The sequence below is a fragment of the Daphnia pulicaria genome, chromosome 3, assembly GCF_021234035.1.
Source record: "Daphnia pulicaria isolate SC F1-1A chromosome 3, SC_F0-13Bv2, whole genome shotgun sequence".
Taxonomy (NCBI): domain Eukaryota; kingdom Metazoa; phylum Arthropoda; class Branchiopoda; order Diplostraca; family Daphniidae; genus Daphnia; species Daphnia pulicaria.
The window spans coordinates 9,056,521-9,075,405 of NC_060915.1; the positions used below are offsets into that span (position 1 = coordinate 9,056,521).

General features: G+C 39.6%; 5 protein-coding genes and 2 long non-coding RNA genes across 12 annotated transcripts; 4 read left to right on the forward strand and 3 right to left on the reverse strand.

Moving 5' to 3' along the window:
* The first annotated feature begins 443 nt into the window (after positions 1–443).
* On the forward strand, positions 444–4,413 carry LOC124329095 (pre-mRNA-splicing factor CWC22 homolog). The gene is given in 9 exon segments (XM_046788082.1): positions 444–1,027; positions 1,030–1,220; positions 1,288–1,416; positions 1,485–1,830; positions 2,052–2,195; positions 2,271–2,482; positions 2,545–2,825; positions 2,899–3,000; positions 3,086–4,413. Coding segments are annotated over 9 exon segments (1,584 nt in total). The 5' UTR covers positions 444–900; the 3' UTR covers positions 3,138–4,413.
* A 235-nt stretch (positions 4,414–4,648) lies between these two features.
* LOC124329253 lies at positions 4,649–6,123 on the forward strand. 3 transcript variants are annotated; one of them, XR_006916672.1, is made up of 7 exons: positions 4,649–4,745; positions 4,813–5,015; positions 5,097–5,192; positions 5,271–5,358; positions 5,429–5,585; positions 5,696–5,839; positions 5,912–6,123. It is a non-coding gene; the product is annotated as an uncharacterized LOC124329253 (long non-coding RNA). The 3 variants fall into 3 exon arrangements; XR_006916670.1 differs by having other exon boundaries at positions 5,097–5,181; XR_006916671.1 differs by having other exon boundaries at positions 5,097–5,181; positions 5,276–5,358.
* A 782-nt stretch (positions 6,124–6,905) lies between these two features.
* Positions 6,906–8,296, reverse strand: LOC124329155 (extensin-2-like). Its single transcript, XM_046788193.1, has 2 exons — positions 8,186–8,296; positions 6,906–8,063 (listed from the first exon to the last, which is right to left on the reverse strand). The coding sequence occupies exons 1-2, from the start codon at positions 8,187–8,189 to the stop codon at positions 7,024–7,026; spliced, it is 1,044 nt and encodes a 347-aa protein (XP_046644149.1). The 5' UTR covers positions 8,190–8,296; the 3' UTR covers positions 6,906–7,023.
* Positions 8,297–8,703: 407 nt separating this feature from the next.
* LOC124329156 (extensin-2-like) lies at positions 8,704–10,094 on the forward strand. The gene is made up of 2 exons (XM_046788194.1): positions 8,704–8,814; positions 8,937–10,094. Exons 1-2 carry the CDS (start codon positions 8,811–8,813, stop codon positions 9,974–9,976), a joined length of 1,044 nt encoding a protein of 347 aa, XP_046644150.1. The 5' UTR covers positions 8,704–8,810; the 3' UTR covers positions 9,977–10,094.
* A 788-nt stretch (positions 10,095–10,882) lies between these two features.
* Positions 10,883–13,938, reverse strand: LOC124329251. Of its 4 annotated transcripts, XR_006916665.1 has the most exons (8): positions 13,706–13,938; positions 12,255–12,406; positions 11,985–12,187; positions 11,819–11,903; positions 11,642–11,729; positions 11,415–11,571; positions 11,161–11,304; positions 10,883–11,088 (listed from the first exon to the last, which is right to left on the reverse strand). It is a non-coding gene; the product is annotated as an uncharacterized LOC124329251 (long non-coding RNA). The 4 variants fall into 4 exon arrangements; XR_006916667.1 differs by lacking the exon at positions 13,706–13,938 and having other exon boundaries at positions 11,808–11,903; positions 12,255–12,793; XR_006916666.1 differs by lacking the exon at positions 13,706–13,938 and having other exon boundaries at positions 10,884–11,088; positions 11,642–11,724; positions 12,255–12,792.
* Positions 13,939–14,077: 139 nt separating this feature from the next.
* Positions 14,078–16,851, forward strand: LOC124329078. Its single transcript, XM_046788055.1, has 12 exons — positions 14,078–14,537; positions 14,618–14,680; positions 14,746–14,928; positions 15,001–15,138; positions 15,210–15,390; positions 15,453–15,572; positions 15,633–15,799; positions 15,878–16,081; positions 16,144–16,183; positions 16,244–16,427; positions 16,487–16,612; positions 16,678–16,851. The coding sequence occupies exons 1-12, from the start codon at positions 14,259–14,261 to the stop codon at positions 16,706–16,708; spliced, it is 1,716 nt and encodes a 571-aa protein (XP_046644011.1). The 5' UTR covers positions 14,078–14,258; the 3' UTR covers positions 16,709–16,851.
* Positions 16,852–16,907: 56 nt separating this feature from the next.
* Positions 16,908–18,482, reverse strand: LOC124329203 (transmembrane protein 134-like). Its single transcript, XM_046788262.1, has 5 exons — positions 18,171–18,482; positions 17,864–17,967; positions 17,634–17,787; positions 17,460–17,563; positions 16,908–17,359 (listed from the first exon to the last, which is right to left on the reverse strand). Exons 1-5 carry the CDS (start codon positions 18,313–18,315, stop codon positions 17,285–17,287), a joined length of 582 nt encoding a protein of 193 aa, XP_046644218.1. The 5' UTR covers positions 18,316–18,482; the 3' UTR covers positions 16,908–17,284.
* Positions 18,483–18,885: the final 403 nt, after the last annotated feature.

Below are 18,885 nucleotides of genomic sequence, written 5' to 3' on the forward strand. Positions count from 1 at the left end.
TCTATGAATTTTTCATATAATTTAAGAAGAGCTGGAATACGGGATGATTCGTGATGCTACACAAACGCTACGGCAAACCGTTTGTGCCACATTTCACGGAAAATGTAGATTGTAGGGGTAAATAGTGACGCAAGTGCTGTGGGAATTCCCGTGGCAAATTAGCTAAGTAAAGGTATAAGTAATAGGCTTCAATACAGGAATTAATCATTATTTAGAGTTAGTGTACCTCCAAATACCTCATAGGGTATTCGACGAACAAATTCGACTGTTTCACCGCGTCCGTTAAACTTAAACCGTTAACGGTTTTAGTAAACTTTTTTTACTCAAATGCCCCACCCTAGATTGCGAATCGTCAAGCTATAAAAATCCATCCCCATCTGGCGGCAGTCAAGAAAAACTGTAGTCTGATTCAGTGATTATAAAAAGAAAGATGCCGGCGAATAGAGCAGAGCAGAAAGCACGTTGCAACTAAACGTGGTGTATTCGTTTTCTCAGCGTGTTGCCGTGTTGCGATTCAAATTTTCTATATATCTAAACAGTGATATTGCCAAATTTAATTTCCCTATATTTGTCAGTTCTGTCACAATAACCCTTCAGGTGGAAAGTGTCGTTAAAGCTGTTGGTTTGCCCGTTGATTTCTTAGAAGAAGTCGACGATGATTTGGAAGAAAAACAAGATGAAAAAGATCCAGCAAAGCCCGATAGCAATATTCGGAAACGACGGTATAGTTCAGAGGAGGATTGGGGAGATGAAGGCTCAAGAGATGACTACACGAAACATTCAAGAAAACAAGATCACCATTCAAGAAGAGAAAATCAATCAAAAAAGGATGACAGAAAAATTGGTGAACAAGGTCCTTTAAATTAAGAGGATACAAAAGAGCCTAAGAGAGTTAAAGAAATGGATCCAATGCTGACATGAACAGGAGGACCTTACATTCCTCCTGCAAAGCTAAGAATGATGCAAGCCCAAATAACTGACAAGTCAAGCTTGACTTTTCAGCGTTTATCTTGGGAAGCTCTTAAAAATTCATTCATGGGTTAATCAACAAAGTCAATGTGCCAAATATCCCATCGATTATAACATCCTTGTTCAAAGAAAATAATCAAAATATTGTAAGGGGTCGTGGTCTTCTAACTAGGTCCATCATTCAGGCACAAGCTGCATCACCAACATTTACACATGTCTATGCAGCCCTTGCTGCATTGATCAATTCCAAAGTATTAACTTGATTTCTATTAATTTGTGTATTTATTTAAATTAACATCACATTTGTTGATGTTTCAGTTTCCTAACATCGGTGAACTGCTATTATCTCGCCTTATTCTTCAATTTCGTCGCGGGATTCGTCGAAATGATAAACAAATATGTATCAGTTCGACAAGATTCATAGCACATTTGGTGAACCAACAAGTGGTAATGTTGAAGCTTTTCTCTTGTGGTTTGTTTTTCAAATGCACTAAAGATTTTTCTTGTTTTTATAGGCACATGAGCTATTGGCTTTAGAAATTGTAACTCTTTTATTAGAAAATGCAACTGACGATTCAGTTGAAGTCGCAGTTGGATTTTTGAAAGAATGTGGTCAAAAGCTAGGTGAAGTCTCCCCTCGAGGATTAACTGCCGTCTTCGATCGCCTCCATCATGTTTTACACGAAGCTGACATGGACAAACGCATAAAGTACATGATTGAAGTAATGTTTCAAGTACGAAAGGATGGCTTTAAGGACAACCCTGCTATCATGGAAGATTTGGATTTGGTGGAAGACAAGAATCAATTCACACATTTAATGTCGATACAAGAAGAAGAATTGGATCCCCAAGATATGTTGAGTAATAATTTGCTTTTAATGGATTTAAAAACTATCTGTGTATTCCTTTATCAACCAAGTTACTTTACTGGGCTTGAAGTTATATTTATATATTTAAATCAAGCTTTGAGTGTAAAGAGCTGTGCCCCTAAGTTCCTTGCTTTTCTTAAACTGTTAAAATAGTAGATTTTATATGCCTATTATCTCCCCTTTAATACCACTAACTGTTTCACGTATTTGTAGATGTTTTCAAGCACGACCTGGATTATGAAGCCAACGAAGAAAAGTACCTAGCTGTCAAAAAAGAAATCATTGGAGATAATTCGGGCGAATCAGACGGTTCTGGAGAAGAAAACGATGAATCTAATTCGGAGGAGGAATCAAAAGGTAAGAATAGGACAAATATTTTCTTGGGTCGATTAAATTTATAAGTTTTTAATTTTCCTTTTTTTTTTTAACAAGGCGATATAGTTGACGAGACGGAGACAAACCTTATTGATCTTCGACGCGTTATTTACCTTACTATTCAGAGCAGTGTAGATCACAATGAATGTGCCCATAGAATTATGAAAATTCAAATGAAACCTGGACAAGAAACTGAGTTATGCCATATGATCTTGGATTGCTGCACCCAACAAAGGACGTATGAAAAATTTTTCGGCCTTTTAGCCCAGGTACATTTTCTTATTTAATTAAACACTATTCAGGTATAACGATTTTCTGTTCGATATTTTAGAGGTTTTGCCAGATCAATAAGGCGTACATACCACCATTCGAGCAAATTTTTCATGATGCATACGACACAATTCATCGGTTGGATACCAACAAGCTTCGCAACGTAGCCAAAATGTTTGCCCGTTTACTTCTCACAGACACCATCAGTTGGCAAGTGATGGCTAACATTCGACTAACTGAAGAAGATACAACAAGCTCGTCGAGAATTTTTCTTAAAATTTTATTTCAAGAAGTGACAGAGTGCATGGGTCTCAGCAAGCTAAATCTTCGCCTCAAAGACCCGTAAGTGCATAAACTTTTTTTTTATCTTGTTTGATTTGATACGTCACCGCATTTTTATAAATTTTTATTTTAGGACTTTGCAACCGTATTTCGAAGGAGTTTTACATCGCGATGATCCTCGCAACACTCGATTTGCCATTAATTTCTTTACTTCCATCGGTTTAGGAGGTTTGACGTAAGTTAATCTGTTTCGTTGATAAATTCTTTAAGATTAATTAATAATATGTTGTTGTGTTGGATGTAACGTTTCAATTATGTAGAGACGAACTTCGGGAACAACTTCGGAATCACCCTAAGCCCCTGCGAAAATAATCGTGAAAACCCGATCCGTTTCCCTAATAGATTGATTATTTCCTTACTTCCGGTTTCTAATAGCTCTCTAGTATTGTAACTATAAATCGGACGTCCAAATGAACCTGATTTTCGGAATCCTCGTTAAAATTACCCTCAATTTCATGCGTCCTTAGAAAATATCCCAAAATCGTCAAACATCGAGATTTTCCCTTAAGTTCAGGAAAATTAACGATTTTGTCCAAGTCTAAACTTTTGCCAGAAAGACCTCGTAAAGACCTCAAATTTCACGAGGAATAAAAAAATTGAGTCAAATTTCATGTCAGCTCAGTAGTTAAGGAGCTATCGCCTACTTCCAGTGTAGTTCCGGTACACCAAATATTTGGATTTTTTACGCCAGATGGCAGTCGACATTGTGGTTTTTGGATAGCGAACAAATGTCGAAAGTTATGTTTGCTTTTTGTTTCCTTGTTTTTACCTGTTTTTGCGTAACCAATTCAACCACAATTGCATACGTAAGCAAAGCAAGTATTTAATTGTTCACTGATCGCCATAATTTACTGTTACATGCAACTCATTATTCTACTATTCCTATTTCCTAGTTAGTGTGGCTGTCGGGTGTTAGGGCATTGTAGTGATGCTAGGCTGTGCGGCGCAGAGTACTACATCAACGTGGACCATCTTATTGTTGGTATTATTTTTGTGTTAGTAAACCCGTTGGCTGCCACCCTTTATTCTCCCCTGTGTTATCTTCTTAGCACGGGCCCGCGCTGTTCGGTCTCGTATTTTTATATGCCATGGGGTCGGACAGTCGCACAGCCCCAGATTCGCCGTAAGGCGCTGTCAGGCAGTGCACCATGGGAACTTTTCCCCTTGTCGGTGATACCGTGATAGATTCTATAGGGCGTGTAGTCCCATCTTGTCCAATCACCGTGTCAGCCGGGACTTGTCAGCGGTTGGCAAGTCCCACCTTGGTCATGAATCCTTAGACATGGCGCGTAGAGTAGTAGAAAAACAACCTACGTGTATGGCGTGGCAGCCAACGGGTTAATTATGTGTGTGTATGTATAATATAAGAATAAAAGAAACAGACGGGCATGTAGAACTGACGGTTTATTTTAGAAAGAGTTAAATAAAAACAGAAGCAGCAGCCCCGCGATGAAGTTAATTGTTAGTTTGTTACCGGAATAATCTGAGTGATGACGGCTGCTGATGCCTGCTTTATTTTCGGCGTATACCTTATGTAACCTGCAAAGCTTGAAATATTTTTAAAAATACAAACATCACTTGATAACTTTATGCATATTTTTTGGAAGTTTGCGATAGTTCCTTTACTTTGAGCTGCCGTCGATTTCAGATCGATTAAATTGATCTCTGAAATTGTACGAGGATCTCTATTACTAAGTAGTAAGAAATAATTTCGTCGGATACTCTACTCATTGAAATAACAATAACATCAAAGATAAACGTGAATAAAAGGAGAAATTACTTAATCCACCGCTAGATGTCCTGAATGATGTCTACTGCTATCATGTTGCTGCCGGTAATGCCTAATGTGGTTGCTTTGCTGCGTTATTGAGTTACTTTGGATTTCGATTATTCTCGAGAAATAGAATCACATATTCCCATGTAAGTTAACCTGCAGATTAAAAAAACCACCATAGTTTATATTGAAAGTTTCTATTTGAAATTTCAGATGAGTGTAGACTGAAACTGTACAGTACCTGATGTTGTTTCTTGCTAAAGTTGTTATAAAGCAAGCATGGTATGCTACGTGAAAACCACAAGAAAATTGTCTACCTTAATAACCATATGCTGAATGTTCCTTTTAATCACATCTTCCGCTGCATAATTGCATCTTTGTAGCCTGACAGTTGTGGAATCATATGCACAGTGCAGGTTAGAGTGATAACTTTTCAATTTACTACCACAGTGGCACATTGATCACAAATTTGACTCACATTATTGTAATTTATGCAGGTTCATTCATGCTGTGAATGATGAATGCTTCTGTATCATGCATATTAGGGTGTACCTCCTACAGCAGATGGAGGATGTTTGGGAGGTAAAGTAAAGGTGTAATTGAAGTTAAAAGTGTTTTGGGGTGGTGCTAATCCTTTCCAATTAAATGCAATTTTGTTTCTCTGTTTCGAGGGAAGATATTGACGACCCTACCTGACACTACAAAGCCAGAGCGTCATGGTTGTTCTTCACTGCTGACCTGCATAAACACCCATCAAAAGTAAGCTGTTTTATAATCTATAAGATTTAATTAATCAATTTTACTCTCATTGTTGTCATGTATTGTACAGGTTCATTCATGCCGTTAATGATAGATGCTTCTGTATCATGCATATTTCAGTGTGTGGAAGTAGTTGTGAAATATTAAGTACCATACCCTGCACTTTCGCCTTACATCAGGAAGATTTTATTAAGCAGCAACCTTCCTACAGCAGATCGAGATTGCAGGTAAAGTATACAAAATGTGATTGAATTGCGTTTAGGTTTTGCTAATGAAGTAATGCTTTGCACTTGCAATTTTTTTTCTCCGTTTTATATTCTATGTTCTATGTTTTCAGAGAAGAAATTGACGATTCCAGCAAGATTGTCTGATTCATCTTTGTACCGATGTTTGGCGAGAAAATTGACGACCCAACAAGAGCGATACTGAGAGAGCGTCGTGGTTGTTCTTCAGAAGTGACCTGCATCAACGCCTGTAAAAAGTAAGTTGTTTTTAGACCATATGATTCAGATGTGTTAACAGCTGTTTTAATTATTGTTTATTTCATATATAGATTCTGGAATCAGACTGAACGAGATTTTGCTTCCGGAAGAAAAACTGCGATATCAGGGACCTACAGACTACAACACGTTCAACGCGGGTCATCTATTTCTGTTGTTGGTAATATGTTTTTGTTAGTTAATCCGTTGGCTGCCACGCCTTTGTTCTCCCCTAGCTCCTTAGCACGGGCCGCGCTGTTCGGTCTCGTGGTTTACATGCCGCGGGGTCGGACAGTCGCACCAGCCCAAGATTCGCCGAAAGGCCCTGTTAGGCAATGCACCATAGGGACTTCCCCCTTGTCGATACGGTGATGGATTCTAGAGGTTGTGCATTCCATCTTCTCCTGTCAACGTGTCAGCCCGGACTTGTCAGCAATGGCAAGTCCCACCTTGGTCATGGATCCTTCAGACGTGACGCGTAGAGTAGTAGAAGAACAACCTACGGGTTGTATGGCGTGGCAGCCAACGGGTTAACTGAAGTGTATGTATGTATGTATGTGACTGTAAAATGTGGTGGAATTGTGGGTGGAGGTGGGACAATATAACACAATTCTTTTTAAAAGTGTTTTGTTCATTGTCTCTTAATTTATACCAAATCTTGTTTAGCAATTGTATCAATATATTTCTTACAACTTTGATGTCTTCCATGTATACAAAAATTATCAATCAGCCATTTGTCTATCATTTATAAGATTTGAAAAAATCAACATTCACAAGTTTAGAATTTCTCCCTTTGAAAGTGAATTCCATTAACGAAAAATGCAACTCAAGATCAAAATTTAGAGTAAATATTAAACAGTACGTATGTTTCGTAACTTACCCAAAAATGTAATCGTCCAAGAACCAGAACATGTCCGTATGCAGAACGACTAAGGCAGTAGTCATCTCCAAAACGTGAAAAAAAAATCACAACGCATCATACTGGCTTTGAAGAAGTCCAACACAAATAAAAACACCCGTCGCAATGTTGAAAGACTTGAAGGTATTAATAAAAGTCTAACAAGACAGTTTCCCGCATTAAAACATTTATTTTCTCAAAAGATCAACGATCAAAACCCAGTGACTAGTAACCATGAAGACATAACCACCAAATTTAAGCATAATTAAATAAAACAGAATTTCAGCTCTAGTATTTAGGAGCATCCTTGTAGTAAGTTGGGGAAGCGTAGGTTGTGGTGTAATATTCAGGTGCCTTAGTGGTGTAGTAACTCGGGGAAGAGTAATACTTCGGAGCATCGGTGTAGTAGGTTGGAGCAGCGTAAGTAGTGGTGTAATACTCGGGTGCCTTGGTGGTGTAGTACTTAGCAGACTCAGTGTAGTACCTGGGGGCAGCGTAGGTTGTAGTGTAATACTCCGAGGTCTGGGTGGTGTAGTAAACCGGAGCCTCGGTTTGGTAGTAGCTTGGAGCAGAGTAATACTTGGGTTCCTCGGTGTAGTAAACTGGGGCAGCGTAAGTGGTAGTGTAATATTCGGCCTTTTCGGTGTAGTACTTAGGTTTGGTGAAGTAGCTAGGTGTAGCGTAGGTTGTAGTGTAGTAAACTGGAGACTCGGTGTAGTATTTCGGTTCAACGTAGTACGAAGGAGCAGCCGCTGTGTAGTAAGTCGGGGCTGCGTAATACTTGGCCGCCTCAGTTGTGTAGCTTGGGGCAGAATAGTACTTGGGTGCTTCGGTGTAGTAAGCTGGGGCAGTGTACGTAGTAGTGTAGTACTCCGATGCCTTGGTGGTGTAGTACTTGGGAGCCTCGGTGTAGTAATCTGGAGCAGCGTAGGTTGTAGTATAGTACTTGGGCGCTTCGGTGTATTTTACAGCCGCTTTGGTGGTGGAATAAGTTGAAGCCTCGGTGTAGTAGCTAGGAGCAGAGTAATACTTGGGAGCCTCGGTGTAGTAAGATGGGGCACCATACGTAGTCGTGTAGTACTTAGGGGCCTCGGTATAGTACTCGGGCGCTTTGGTGTAGTAGCTCGGGGCAGCATAAGTTGTGGTGTAATACTCTGGAGCCTTGGTGGCGTAGTACTTGGAGGCCTCGTTGTAGTAACTAGTTGTTGTGTAGTAGGACGGCGGCGTTGCGGTTTGGTATCCACCATAACCAGGAGACATCGGTACACCAGTGGCCGACCCAGCCATCAATGATACAACACCCAACAGCAGAACGACGCCATAGTTAACTAAACGGTAATTAATTTGAAAATTAATTTTCAGTTATAACTGGTAAATAAACAAATAGCAATATCTGGGAAAAATTCCCAACTCCATGAACAATACAAAAACAAACAAACAGAATATTTACCCATGATTGCGAACTGAAAATACGATGAAGAATGCAGATAGGGGACGAATAGTGCGCTGCAGTTGTTGCCGTGACTAAGCTGCTCAATCGACTGATTTCTATCGCCTTTTCTCTCTCCTTTTATACGATTTTTTTTCACCCTGAAGCAGGTATAATAGCCGAAGGCTTAGCCATTTGGTCTTCATTTTGATATTGGTTTTTGTAGACCCATACCCAGCAACGTCAACCAGCAGAAAGAAAAAGGCCAGTTTCTATGGCCTTGACGATCGAAGGTCATGGAGATCATTACGTAAAACGTGTCATGCAGTGGTTTAGAGGTTGGGTCAGAACGGCATCATTATCAAGGAGGTATAATTGCCGCAAGGCTTAAGGGGTGAAACAGGGTGAGAAAAAATCGTATAAAAGGAGAGAGAAAAGGCAATATCTACAAAAACCAATATCAAAATGAAGACCAAATGGCTAAGCCTTCGGCTATTATACCTGCTTCAGGGTGAAAAAAAATCGTATAAAAGGAGAGAGAAAAGGCGATAGAAATCAGTCGATTGAGCAGCTTAGTCACGGCAACAACTGCAGCGCACTATTCGTCCCCTATCTGCATTCTTCATCGTATTTTCAGTTCGCAATCATGGGTAAATATTCTGTTTGTTTGTTTTTGTATTGTTCATGGAGTTGGGAATTTTTCCCAGATATTGCTATTTGTTTATTTACCAGTTATAACTGAAAATTAATTTTCAAATTAATTACCGTTTAGTTAACTATGGCGTCGTTCTGCTGTTGGGTGTTGTATCATTGATGGCTGGGTCGGCCACTGGTGTACCGATGTCTCCTGGTTATGGTGGATACCAAACCGCAACGCCGCCGTCCTACTACACAACAACTAGTTACTACAACGAGGCCTCCAAGTACTACGCCACCAAGGCTCCAGAGTATTACACCACAACTTATGCTGCCCCGAGCTACTACACCAAAGCGCCCGAGTACTATACCGAGGCCCCTAAGTACTACACGACTACGTATGGTGCCCCATCTTACTACACCGAGGCTCCCAAGTATTACTCTGCTCCTAGCTACTACACCGAGGCTTCAACTTATTCCACCACCAAAGCGGCTGTAAAATACACCGAAGCGCCCAAGTACTATACTACAACCTACGCTGCTCCAGATTACTACACCGAGGCTCCCAAGTACTACACCACCAAGGCATCGGAGTACTACACTACTACGTACACTGCCCCAGCTTACTACACCGAAGCACCCAAGTACTATTCTGCCCCAAGCTACACAACTGAGGCGGCCAAGTATTACGCAGCCCCGACTTACTACACAGCGGCTGCTCCTTCGTACTACGTTGAACCGAAATACTACACCGAGTCTCCAGTTTACTACACTACAACCTACGCTACACCTAGCTACTTCACCAAACCTAAGTACTACACCGAAAAGGCCGAATATTACACTACCACTTACGCTGCCCCAGTTTACTACACCGAGGAACCCAAGTATTACTCTGCTCCAAGCTACTACCAAACCGAGGCTCCGGTTTACTACACCACCCAGACCTCGGAGTATTACACTACAACCTACGCTGCCCCCAGGTACTACACTGAGTCTGCTAAGTACTACACCACCAAGGCACCCGAGTATTACACCACTACTTACGCTGCTCCAACCTACTACACCGATGCTCCGAAGTATTACTCTTCCCCGAGTTACTACACCACTAAGGCACCTGAATATTACACCACAACCTACGCTTCCCCAACTTACTACAAGGATGCTCCTAAATACTAGAGCTGAAATTCTGTTTTATTTAATTATGCTTAAATTTGGTGGTTATGTCTTCATGGTTACTAGTCACTGGGTTTTGATCGTTGATCTTTTGAGAAAATAAATGTTTTAATGCGGGAAACTGTCTTGTTAGACTTTTATTAATACCTTCAAGTCTTTCAACATTGCGACGGGTGTTTTTATTTGTGTTGGACTTCTTCAAAGCCAGTATGATGCGTTGTGATTTTTTTTTCACGTTTTGGAGATGACTACTGCCTTAGTCGTTCTGCATACGGACATGTTCTGGTTCTTGGACGATTACATTTTTGGGTAAGTTACGAAACATACGTACTGTTTAATATTTACTCTAAATTTTGATCTTGAGTTGCATTTTTCGTTAATGGAATTCACTTTCAAAGGGAGAAATTCTAAACTTGTGAATGTTGATTTTTTCAAATCTTATAAATGATAGACAAATGGCTGATTGATAATTTTTGTATACATGGAAGACATCAAAGTTGTAAGAAATATATTGATACAATTGCTAAACAAGATTTGGTATAAATTAAGAGACAATGAACAAAACACTTTTAAAAAGAATTGTGTTATATTGTCCCACCTCCACCCACAATTCCACCACATTTTACAGTCACATACATACATACATACACTTCAGTTAACCCGTTGGCTGCCACGCCATACAACCCGTAGGTTGTTCTTCTACTACTCTACGCGTCACGTCTGAAGGATCCATGACCAAGGTGGGACTTGCCATTGCTGACAAGTCCGGGCTGACACGTTGACAGGAGAAGATGGAATGCACAACCTCTAGAATCCATCACCGTATCGACAAGGGGGAAGTCCCTATGGTGCATTGCCTAACAGGGCCTTTCGGCGAATCTTGGGCTGGTGCGACTGTCCGACCCCGCGGCATGTAAACCACGAGACCGAACAGCGCGGCCCGTGCTAAGGAGCTAGGGGAGAACAAAGGCGTGGCAGCCAACGGATTAACTAACAAAAACATATTACCAACAACAGAAATAGATGACCCGCGTTGAACGTGTTGTAGTCTGTAGGTCCCTGATATCGCAGTTTTTCTTCCGGAAGCAAAATCTCGTTCAGTCTGATTCCAGAATCTATATATGAAATAAACAATAATTAAAACAGCTGTTAACACATCTGAATCATATGGTCTAAAAACAACTTACTTTTTACAGGCGTTGATGCAGGTCACTTCTGAAGAACAACCACGACGCTCTCTCAGTATCGCTCTTGTTGGGTCGTCAATTTTCTCGCCAAACATCGGTACAAAGATGAATCAGACAATCTTGCTGGAATCGTCAATTTCTTCTCTGAAAACATAGAACATAGAATATAAAACGGAGAAAAAAAATTGCAAGTGCAAAGCATTACTTCATTAGCAAAACCTAAACGCAATTCAATCACATTTTGTATACTTTACCTGCAATCTCGATCTGCTGTAGGAAGGTTGCTGCTTAATAAAATCTTCCTGATGTAAGGCGAAAGTGCAGGGTATGGTACTTAATATTTCACAACTACTTCCACACACTGAAATATGCATGATACAGAAGCATCTATCATTAACGGCATGAATGAACCTGTACAATACATGACAACAATGAGAGTAAAATTGATTAATTAAATCTTATAGATTATAAAACAGCTTACTTTTGATGGGTGTTTATGCAGGTCAGCAGTGAAGAACAACCATGACGCTCTGGCTTTGTAGTGTCAGGTAGGGTCGTCAATATCTTCCCTCGAAACAGAGAAACAAAATTGCATTTAATTGGAAAGGATTAGCACCACCCCAAAACACTTTTAACTTCAATTACACCTTTACTTTACCTCCCAAACATCCTCCATCTGCTGTAGGAGGTACACCCTAATATGCATGATACAGAAGCATTCATCATTCACAGCATGAATGAACCTGCATAAATTACAATAATGTGAGTCAAATTTGTGATCAATGTGCCACTGTGGTAGTAAATTGAAAAGTTATCACTCTAACCTGCACTGTGCATATGATTCCACAACTGTCAGGCTACAAAGATGCAATTATGCAGCGGAAGATGTGATTAAAAGGAACATTCAGCATATGGTTATTAAGGTAGACAATTTTCTTGTGGTTTTCACGTAGCATACCATGCTTGCTTTATAACAACTTTAGCAAGAAACAACATCAGGTACTGTACAGTTTCAGTCTACACTCATCTGAAATTTCAAATAGAAACTTTCAATATAAACTATGGTGGTTTTTTTAATCTGCAGGTTAACGTACATAGGAATATGTGATTTTATTTCTCCAGAAGAATATAGATCCAATTGAGAATTAACTCAATAACGCGGCAATCTCATTAGGCATTACCGGCAGCAACATGATAGGCATTGCCAGTTCAGGACATCTAGCGGTCGATTAAGTATTCAGGACATCTAGCGGTCGATTAAGTAATTTCACCATTTATTCACGTTTGTTCACGTTTGTCATTGATGTTAACTAAGTAGAGTAGCTGACCTTCACGCGGGGCTACAGCTGCTTCTGTTTTTATTTAATAACTCTTTCTAAAATAAACCGCCAGCTATGATTGACAGAGGAATGTAATTTTAAAATCGTTGGAATTCTATTGACGGACATTTAAAATATTTAAAATTCAATGGAGTTCTACTGTCGGCCATGAAAATAATTTAAAAATAGTTGGAGTTCTATTGTCGTTTAGTGGAGTTCTACTGCCGGGCACTGGAGTTCTATTGTCGGGTAGTTTTAATAATACTTAAAAAGTGAGCTTATTTCTTTGGAGTTCTACTCATCTACTGTCGTTGGAGTTCTACTGTCGCGTACAAAGAAATTTTAAAAAATTCTTTAAAATATTGGGGTTCTATTGTCAGTGGAGTTCTTCTGCCAGCAACCCATGATTCTCATTCAGTCTGATACAAAAAATTAATTTAGATTTTAAAAATATATTTTAAATAATCAAAAACAGGTAAAAACAGAGAAGCAAAAAGGAAACTAACTTTAAATTTTTTCGCTATCCGAAAAGCGAAAACCACAATATCGACTGCCATCTTTCAAAAATCTAAATATTTTGTGTACCGGAACTACACCGGAAGTAGGCGATAGCTCCACAACCAACTACTGAGCTGAAATGAAATTTGACTAAATTTTTTAATCCTCGTGAAATTTGAGGTTTATTCGAAATCTTTCTAGCATAAGTTTGGACTTAGACCGTGAATTTTCCTGAACTTTCAGGGAAAATCTCGATTTTTGGATGCAAACACAAATTAGTACAACAAAACGTTTGCCATTGAAATAAAAATTATGATTCCCTTGTCAGCAAATCCGAGACTGTGGACCAATAGGGGCATAGCAATTGATCGGACAAAGTCTGTGCACTAGTTTTTATCATTGCGAATTCGTTTGCATGAAATGCGCATCAAAAGTAAAGCAAGCTTCACTTCTGGAAGAAATCTTTTGGCTCATGAGAAACCTCAGTTTGCACTTTTATTGACCATCCACAAAAGCGCACTTTTGAAAACACAACACGAAACTGATTGAGAAGTAGTTGAGCATTGCCATGTCTAAATTAGCGGGTATAAATGCATTAGTTCTGTTATTTGCCCTTCTTCATCATCACCAATCCTTGGCATTGCAATTTATATAGTAATAAAGATGGCTCTATCTACGTCTTAGTTTATATAGAGGGGTTATGCCTGAGCATGCCCATGCCTACTTACATTATATGCTGCTTCAACAATATACGTTGATGTCTTGTTGATAATATTACAAAGAACATTGGACTGCCGGGTATTCGTGCACGTAGATAACTGTCCGTTAAAGTCGCATTTGTCTTTGCGCAATTGGAAATTGTTTGTTATTCAAAGAGATCGCAATATCATGAACTCTGATCGTATTTACAGAACATAATAGAGATTTGCCGTCTTGACATGACCAGTCGACCGAATCACTGACTAGAGTGCACTGACACGTCACTCTGACAGGACAGCACACACTGAAGTTGTCGTCTTCACACATTTGAGGTTTAGGAAATCCGGCAACGCAACATCACGTGACACATATGTTTTGCCTTTAGCCCTGAATTTCGCTTGACGTGATATTTCCTTGGAAATTTCCCCAATTTCCCAATCGTTATTTTGACGACACATCTGTATTATTTGTTTCGTTTTGCTTTGTTTCATCCTATGAAGCAAACATCTTGTCACTCATCAATTTTTGTCTAGCACACCCCCTTCGACAGACTACCTGTCAGATTCATTTCCAAGCAAAACAATGGGAAACAAACACAGTCATGACGAATCGGATGGAGACGATAGAAGTCATTTAGGGACGCTGCGAGATTTCCTGAAAGCTAAGACACCTATTTTGTCACCTTCTGGTAAGCGAAACAACAAAGAAGATGCAGGTGATCATGCTCATCAAGCAAGCAACAACTCTTCAAACCTGAGTGAAAAAGTGCCTGTTGAGAAGCAAGCAAGCATAGATTCATCCTTTTCTGAATCAGCACTGTCTTCCAGTTCTAAACCAGATGGAATTACAAAGCTTGCCAAGGTTAGTGGTGAAAACTGTTTTTGTTTCTTTCCTTTGTTTTTTACTTCTTTGTTATAACAGGCTCTTGTTTTTTATTAAAGGAGCTCATGATTCGATCTCAGCTTCAAGAGACAAAGGATGGAATATCCCTTTCCACTTTTTCTGTATGGCAATTCATTGAATTCAATCATACCAAAACAAATGATTTTTGTGCATTTCCCCCCTTTAGAAATATGTGTGCCACGGCTGTGTCTTTTTAGGTCAAGCACTCTTCAGAGAGTTCTCGAAGTTGGGAAAGAGCGCTAAGAAATCAACCACTAAACAAACACTTTCTAAAGAACAGTTTGTCACTGGTTCACAAAAGATAGTTCAACTCATTGGAGAAGAACCAATGCTCACTTTTTATGTTCAGGTATGACTACTTGCATAGCCCTATGAAGTGTTTTAATATAGAACTTAATTTATTTTTCTCGTGAATGAATAGATTTTTGCTAGTGATGATGATCTGTTGAACCATGATGATGTTAATAAGTTTTTTCAATCTTGTTACCACCTTTCATTGGGTAGTACGACTTGTACGGGCCACAGTGATGAAGTGATACAAATGGTTATCACCGCCATGGTATGTAAAAACTGTTATTTCCGCCCACTAAAATTACAGATTAATGAACCAATTGCCATTGTTGTTTTTAGTTTCACGGCAAGAGCACTTTAAGCTCAAAATACGTCGTCCATTGGGTGCAGGAAAATTGCCTTCGGGTTGTGACGTGGATGCATCGTCACCTTGTCCATCGTTTGACCGTAGGCTTCCGTGTTTTACAGCAAAATCGAGAAGCTAAAGTAGAAGTCGAGCATGATACAGATCTCGCCACTAGTAAGAATCTTGTGATTGCTTTTATGTAACGCATCCGCATATAATCAGTTTTATGTTTTCAGATATCGAAACACCTGTGTTGGCTACGATTCGTCGAGAAAGTTTCTCGATTTTTTCTGGCAGTCCGGTCTCTGCTGTTGGAGCCGATTTTTCCCTTCAACGGCAGCCAAATCAATCTCAAGGTAAGTTCTCGTTAATAAGGGAAGCATGTAGATGATTTAATTGACTTGATTTGTTTGCAGCTGATATTGAACAGGTGATTTCAGAAACACGGCTTCACCCAATGCAAATCTGGCTGCTAGGATGCACCCTTCCGGTGGTCTATACTCGTCCGACTCCTACACTTCCTAGCTCCCCATCCATCAATGGGATTGTATTGATGGATCCACACACGTTCATTTCCCGAATGGTATGCAGTGTGAATGATTCATGCTTATGATTCACAGATAAATAATTCTTACATCACATTTGTAATAAAACTATTTAGATTGCTTCACATAGCCCTTCAAATTGGGCGACGTTGTACAATAGTGATAACGACGGATTGTCATTAAACCGGTTTGAGCACCACGTAATGGGCTACCGTGGGCCTACCGTCTCTTTCCTGTATGCTGAGGGCAATCGCATTTTTTGTTTGGCCGTTGACCTCGCGTGGAAGGAATCGATTCAGTTTTGGGGAACACCTAATACCGTATTTTTGCTATAATGTAATATCATTTACAACATTTACTAACAATTATCTTGTAATCATAGATCATCGTCCAATTGACCCCCGAGTATAAGGTGCTTGATCGTAAGTCTTCCCAATAAATTTTAAAGTTATCGTTCGAAAACTAAAGCTTTTCTAATTAAGGCGGTGAAAGCATGATGTACTACAACACTTCGGTTCGTGGATATCCTTTTGGTATTCAAGTGGGGACCGATCATCGCCATCCTTGCCTTGAAATCGATAAGGAATTTTCACGGCTTAACTACCGAAAAATTCCGTACGCTTTAGAAGCCATTCAGGTGTGGGGTTGTGGTACTAGCCAACAGAGGTACGTGAGAATCAACCTTATTTTGGGGTTTCTTTTTAAACATAATCCAATTTTTATAGAGAGTCTCAGCTGGAACATAAGAAATGGGAATTGAAGCAGGTAGAGAAGAGCCGTAACGTTAAACTTTCCGCTGTAGACTGGAACGATCATCCTGATAAATGCCTTCTCGAGATGGCTTCCCACAGGCAGGTTTTCATAAATCCAGTTATTCATTTCAGTTATTAAACTTTCAGGTATTTTCTAATTACAGGCCAAACTATTCTCAATTTGGGAATGCGTGATAAGTGGAGAAAAAACTGACGTGCGCACATTGCGGAGGATTCCAAATTTCGCAAACCTTTCCAATGTCCTACCTATTTCTTTCCTTTTTTTTTTAATTTGAAAATATTTCTAATATCTATTAAACGAGAATTGAGATAAGCTAGAGTAAATCTTTTTAACATCACTTGTACAATTACTATTAAGAACATACACCCGACAGAATTGCTTTCGTTGTATTTGCATACTCTGTACAATCTGCTCAAGCAGAAACACAACGTCCAAATATAAAAACGAGATTCATCTGAGAGTGAAAATGTCCTAGTGAGTCAAAATCAACGCAAGAGTGAAGTGGTCCAAGTTTTCGGAGAGCAAAAAAAAAAAATGCAAATAAACGAAAACCGAGCTGAGGTTCAATATGTACAACCAAATGTTGAGCAAAAAAACTTAGAGAGTTATGAAAGAGGAAGCGATGAATCACTGTACACGGTTACAAAAAGCTAACTCTGCCGATGATGAGTGTCGAGCAAAATACGTAACACCCCAATATGGCACGCTGGGCAGCGTCTGGGATATTTCATAACCGGGCTTTGAAGGGCTTAATTAAAGAGAGGTAAATGATAGAAGTTGTATCCTTTCCTCCCTTTCACGGCAAGATAAATGTAGACAATATGCTGTAGTATAGAGTGAAGAAAAAAAAATAAATGAGTTTTGTGTTCTTGTTAGATTTTTGTGAATAACCCTATAAACTAATGAACCAAAGCAATGACTTACATAGGCTCCTGGAATAAAACATATAACTCCTATGATAAGGAAGACTAAGCCTTGAACTCCTCCAGATGGAATTATCAACACAGTTATCCCTGTGACCAATAAACCTAATGGGAAAAAAAAAATGTTTACTGTGAGTTAAGTACAACTTTGATAGAAGGTACTTTAAAATCATACCCAAACCAATAATGACAAGAGCAAAAGCAGTCGCTACAACTTTCCAATTCTCTTTAACACGAGGGTGTTTCCACCAAATTCTGTCAGGATCGAAATATGATGGTGAGTATTGGTAGCTTTCATGGATGAGAGAATCACTGTCTTTGGATGCAGTCTATATGGGGGAAAAGCAGTAATTATTTCAACATGGCTGATAAATCGTAAAACAAATAAATAATCAGTAAACCCACATCATCCTGCATAATTCCTGTTCGGATGCTCAATAATACAGGTGTGTGGTGTGGATGGGAGCCATGAGAAACTGTGGTGATATTCGTAACTTGGTTTTCGACACCTGTAAGCCAATATGAATAATACAACAGAGAGTAAATATTCAGTGTGAATTCCAAACAAGTATTTAAGGCAGAATTGACAATCATCAAAACATGAGATGTTTAATCAGCTGTCTATTAAGCAAACATTTCTCAAATTAGCATGTTAGTGTCCCATCGAAACTGTTGTTTACACAGTCCAATCTTTGCTGACGTGCATTACTACCTTCACTGGGAATAGGTTTCACACCGCTATTATTTCGCGAACTGAAGGCTGATTTGTCGACAGTTGTGCTGCCGTAGACGCGTACGACGACGTCGTCGAGATTTTCATCGAAGGCATCATCAATCGAGAATGGCTTCTTAGCCATAATACTTGGATTAGGTAGAACTAAATAAATAATGTAGCACTTGTGATTTCAACTCAACTAAAACCACACGCTGGTGGATTAAGAACGGTCTCAATGCCACAAATATTGATGGTGGGGCTGTTGCGGAGAATGATGTGGGAGTGGTAAGTCAATTCCAGCGATGCCGGATTGTTGTTTTCACGAAGGGGGCGACACTCGACAGCCATCGAAATGAGTGACCCACCTGCTCACCCACCCACATTTAAAAAACAAAAAAATAGTTTTTATTTTTATTCCCACAATTCACGAGCTGCAAACCGGCAGAAATGGTGTTAAGGTCGTTCGTCCAAGGGGATTGGATTCCAGACTGTCGTCAACTTATCCTGAAATGTATTGATTTCGCTCAATTGATATGCACGAAAATTCCGCTGTTTCTCGGTTGATTATCGATTCTTTTCACGCGACTCCAAATTGCAAATTGGCAAACACAATTGACCATGTCTGGATATGGAACGTATAGGCTCTCGGTGGAGCTTTTCGATCGTTTGGGTCAAATACCAAAAAACCGATCGCCTTTGCAATACAAATGCC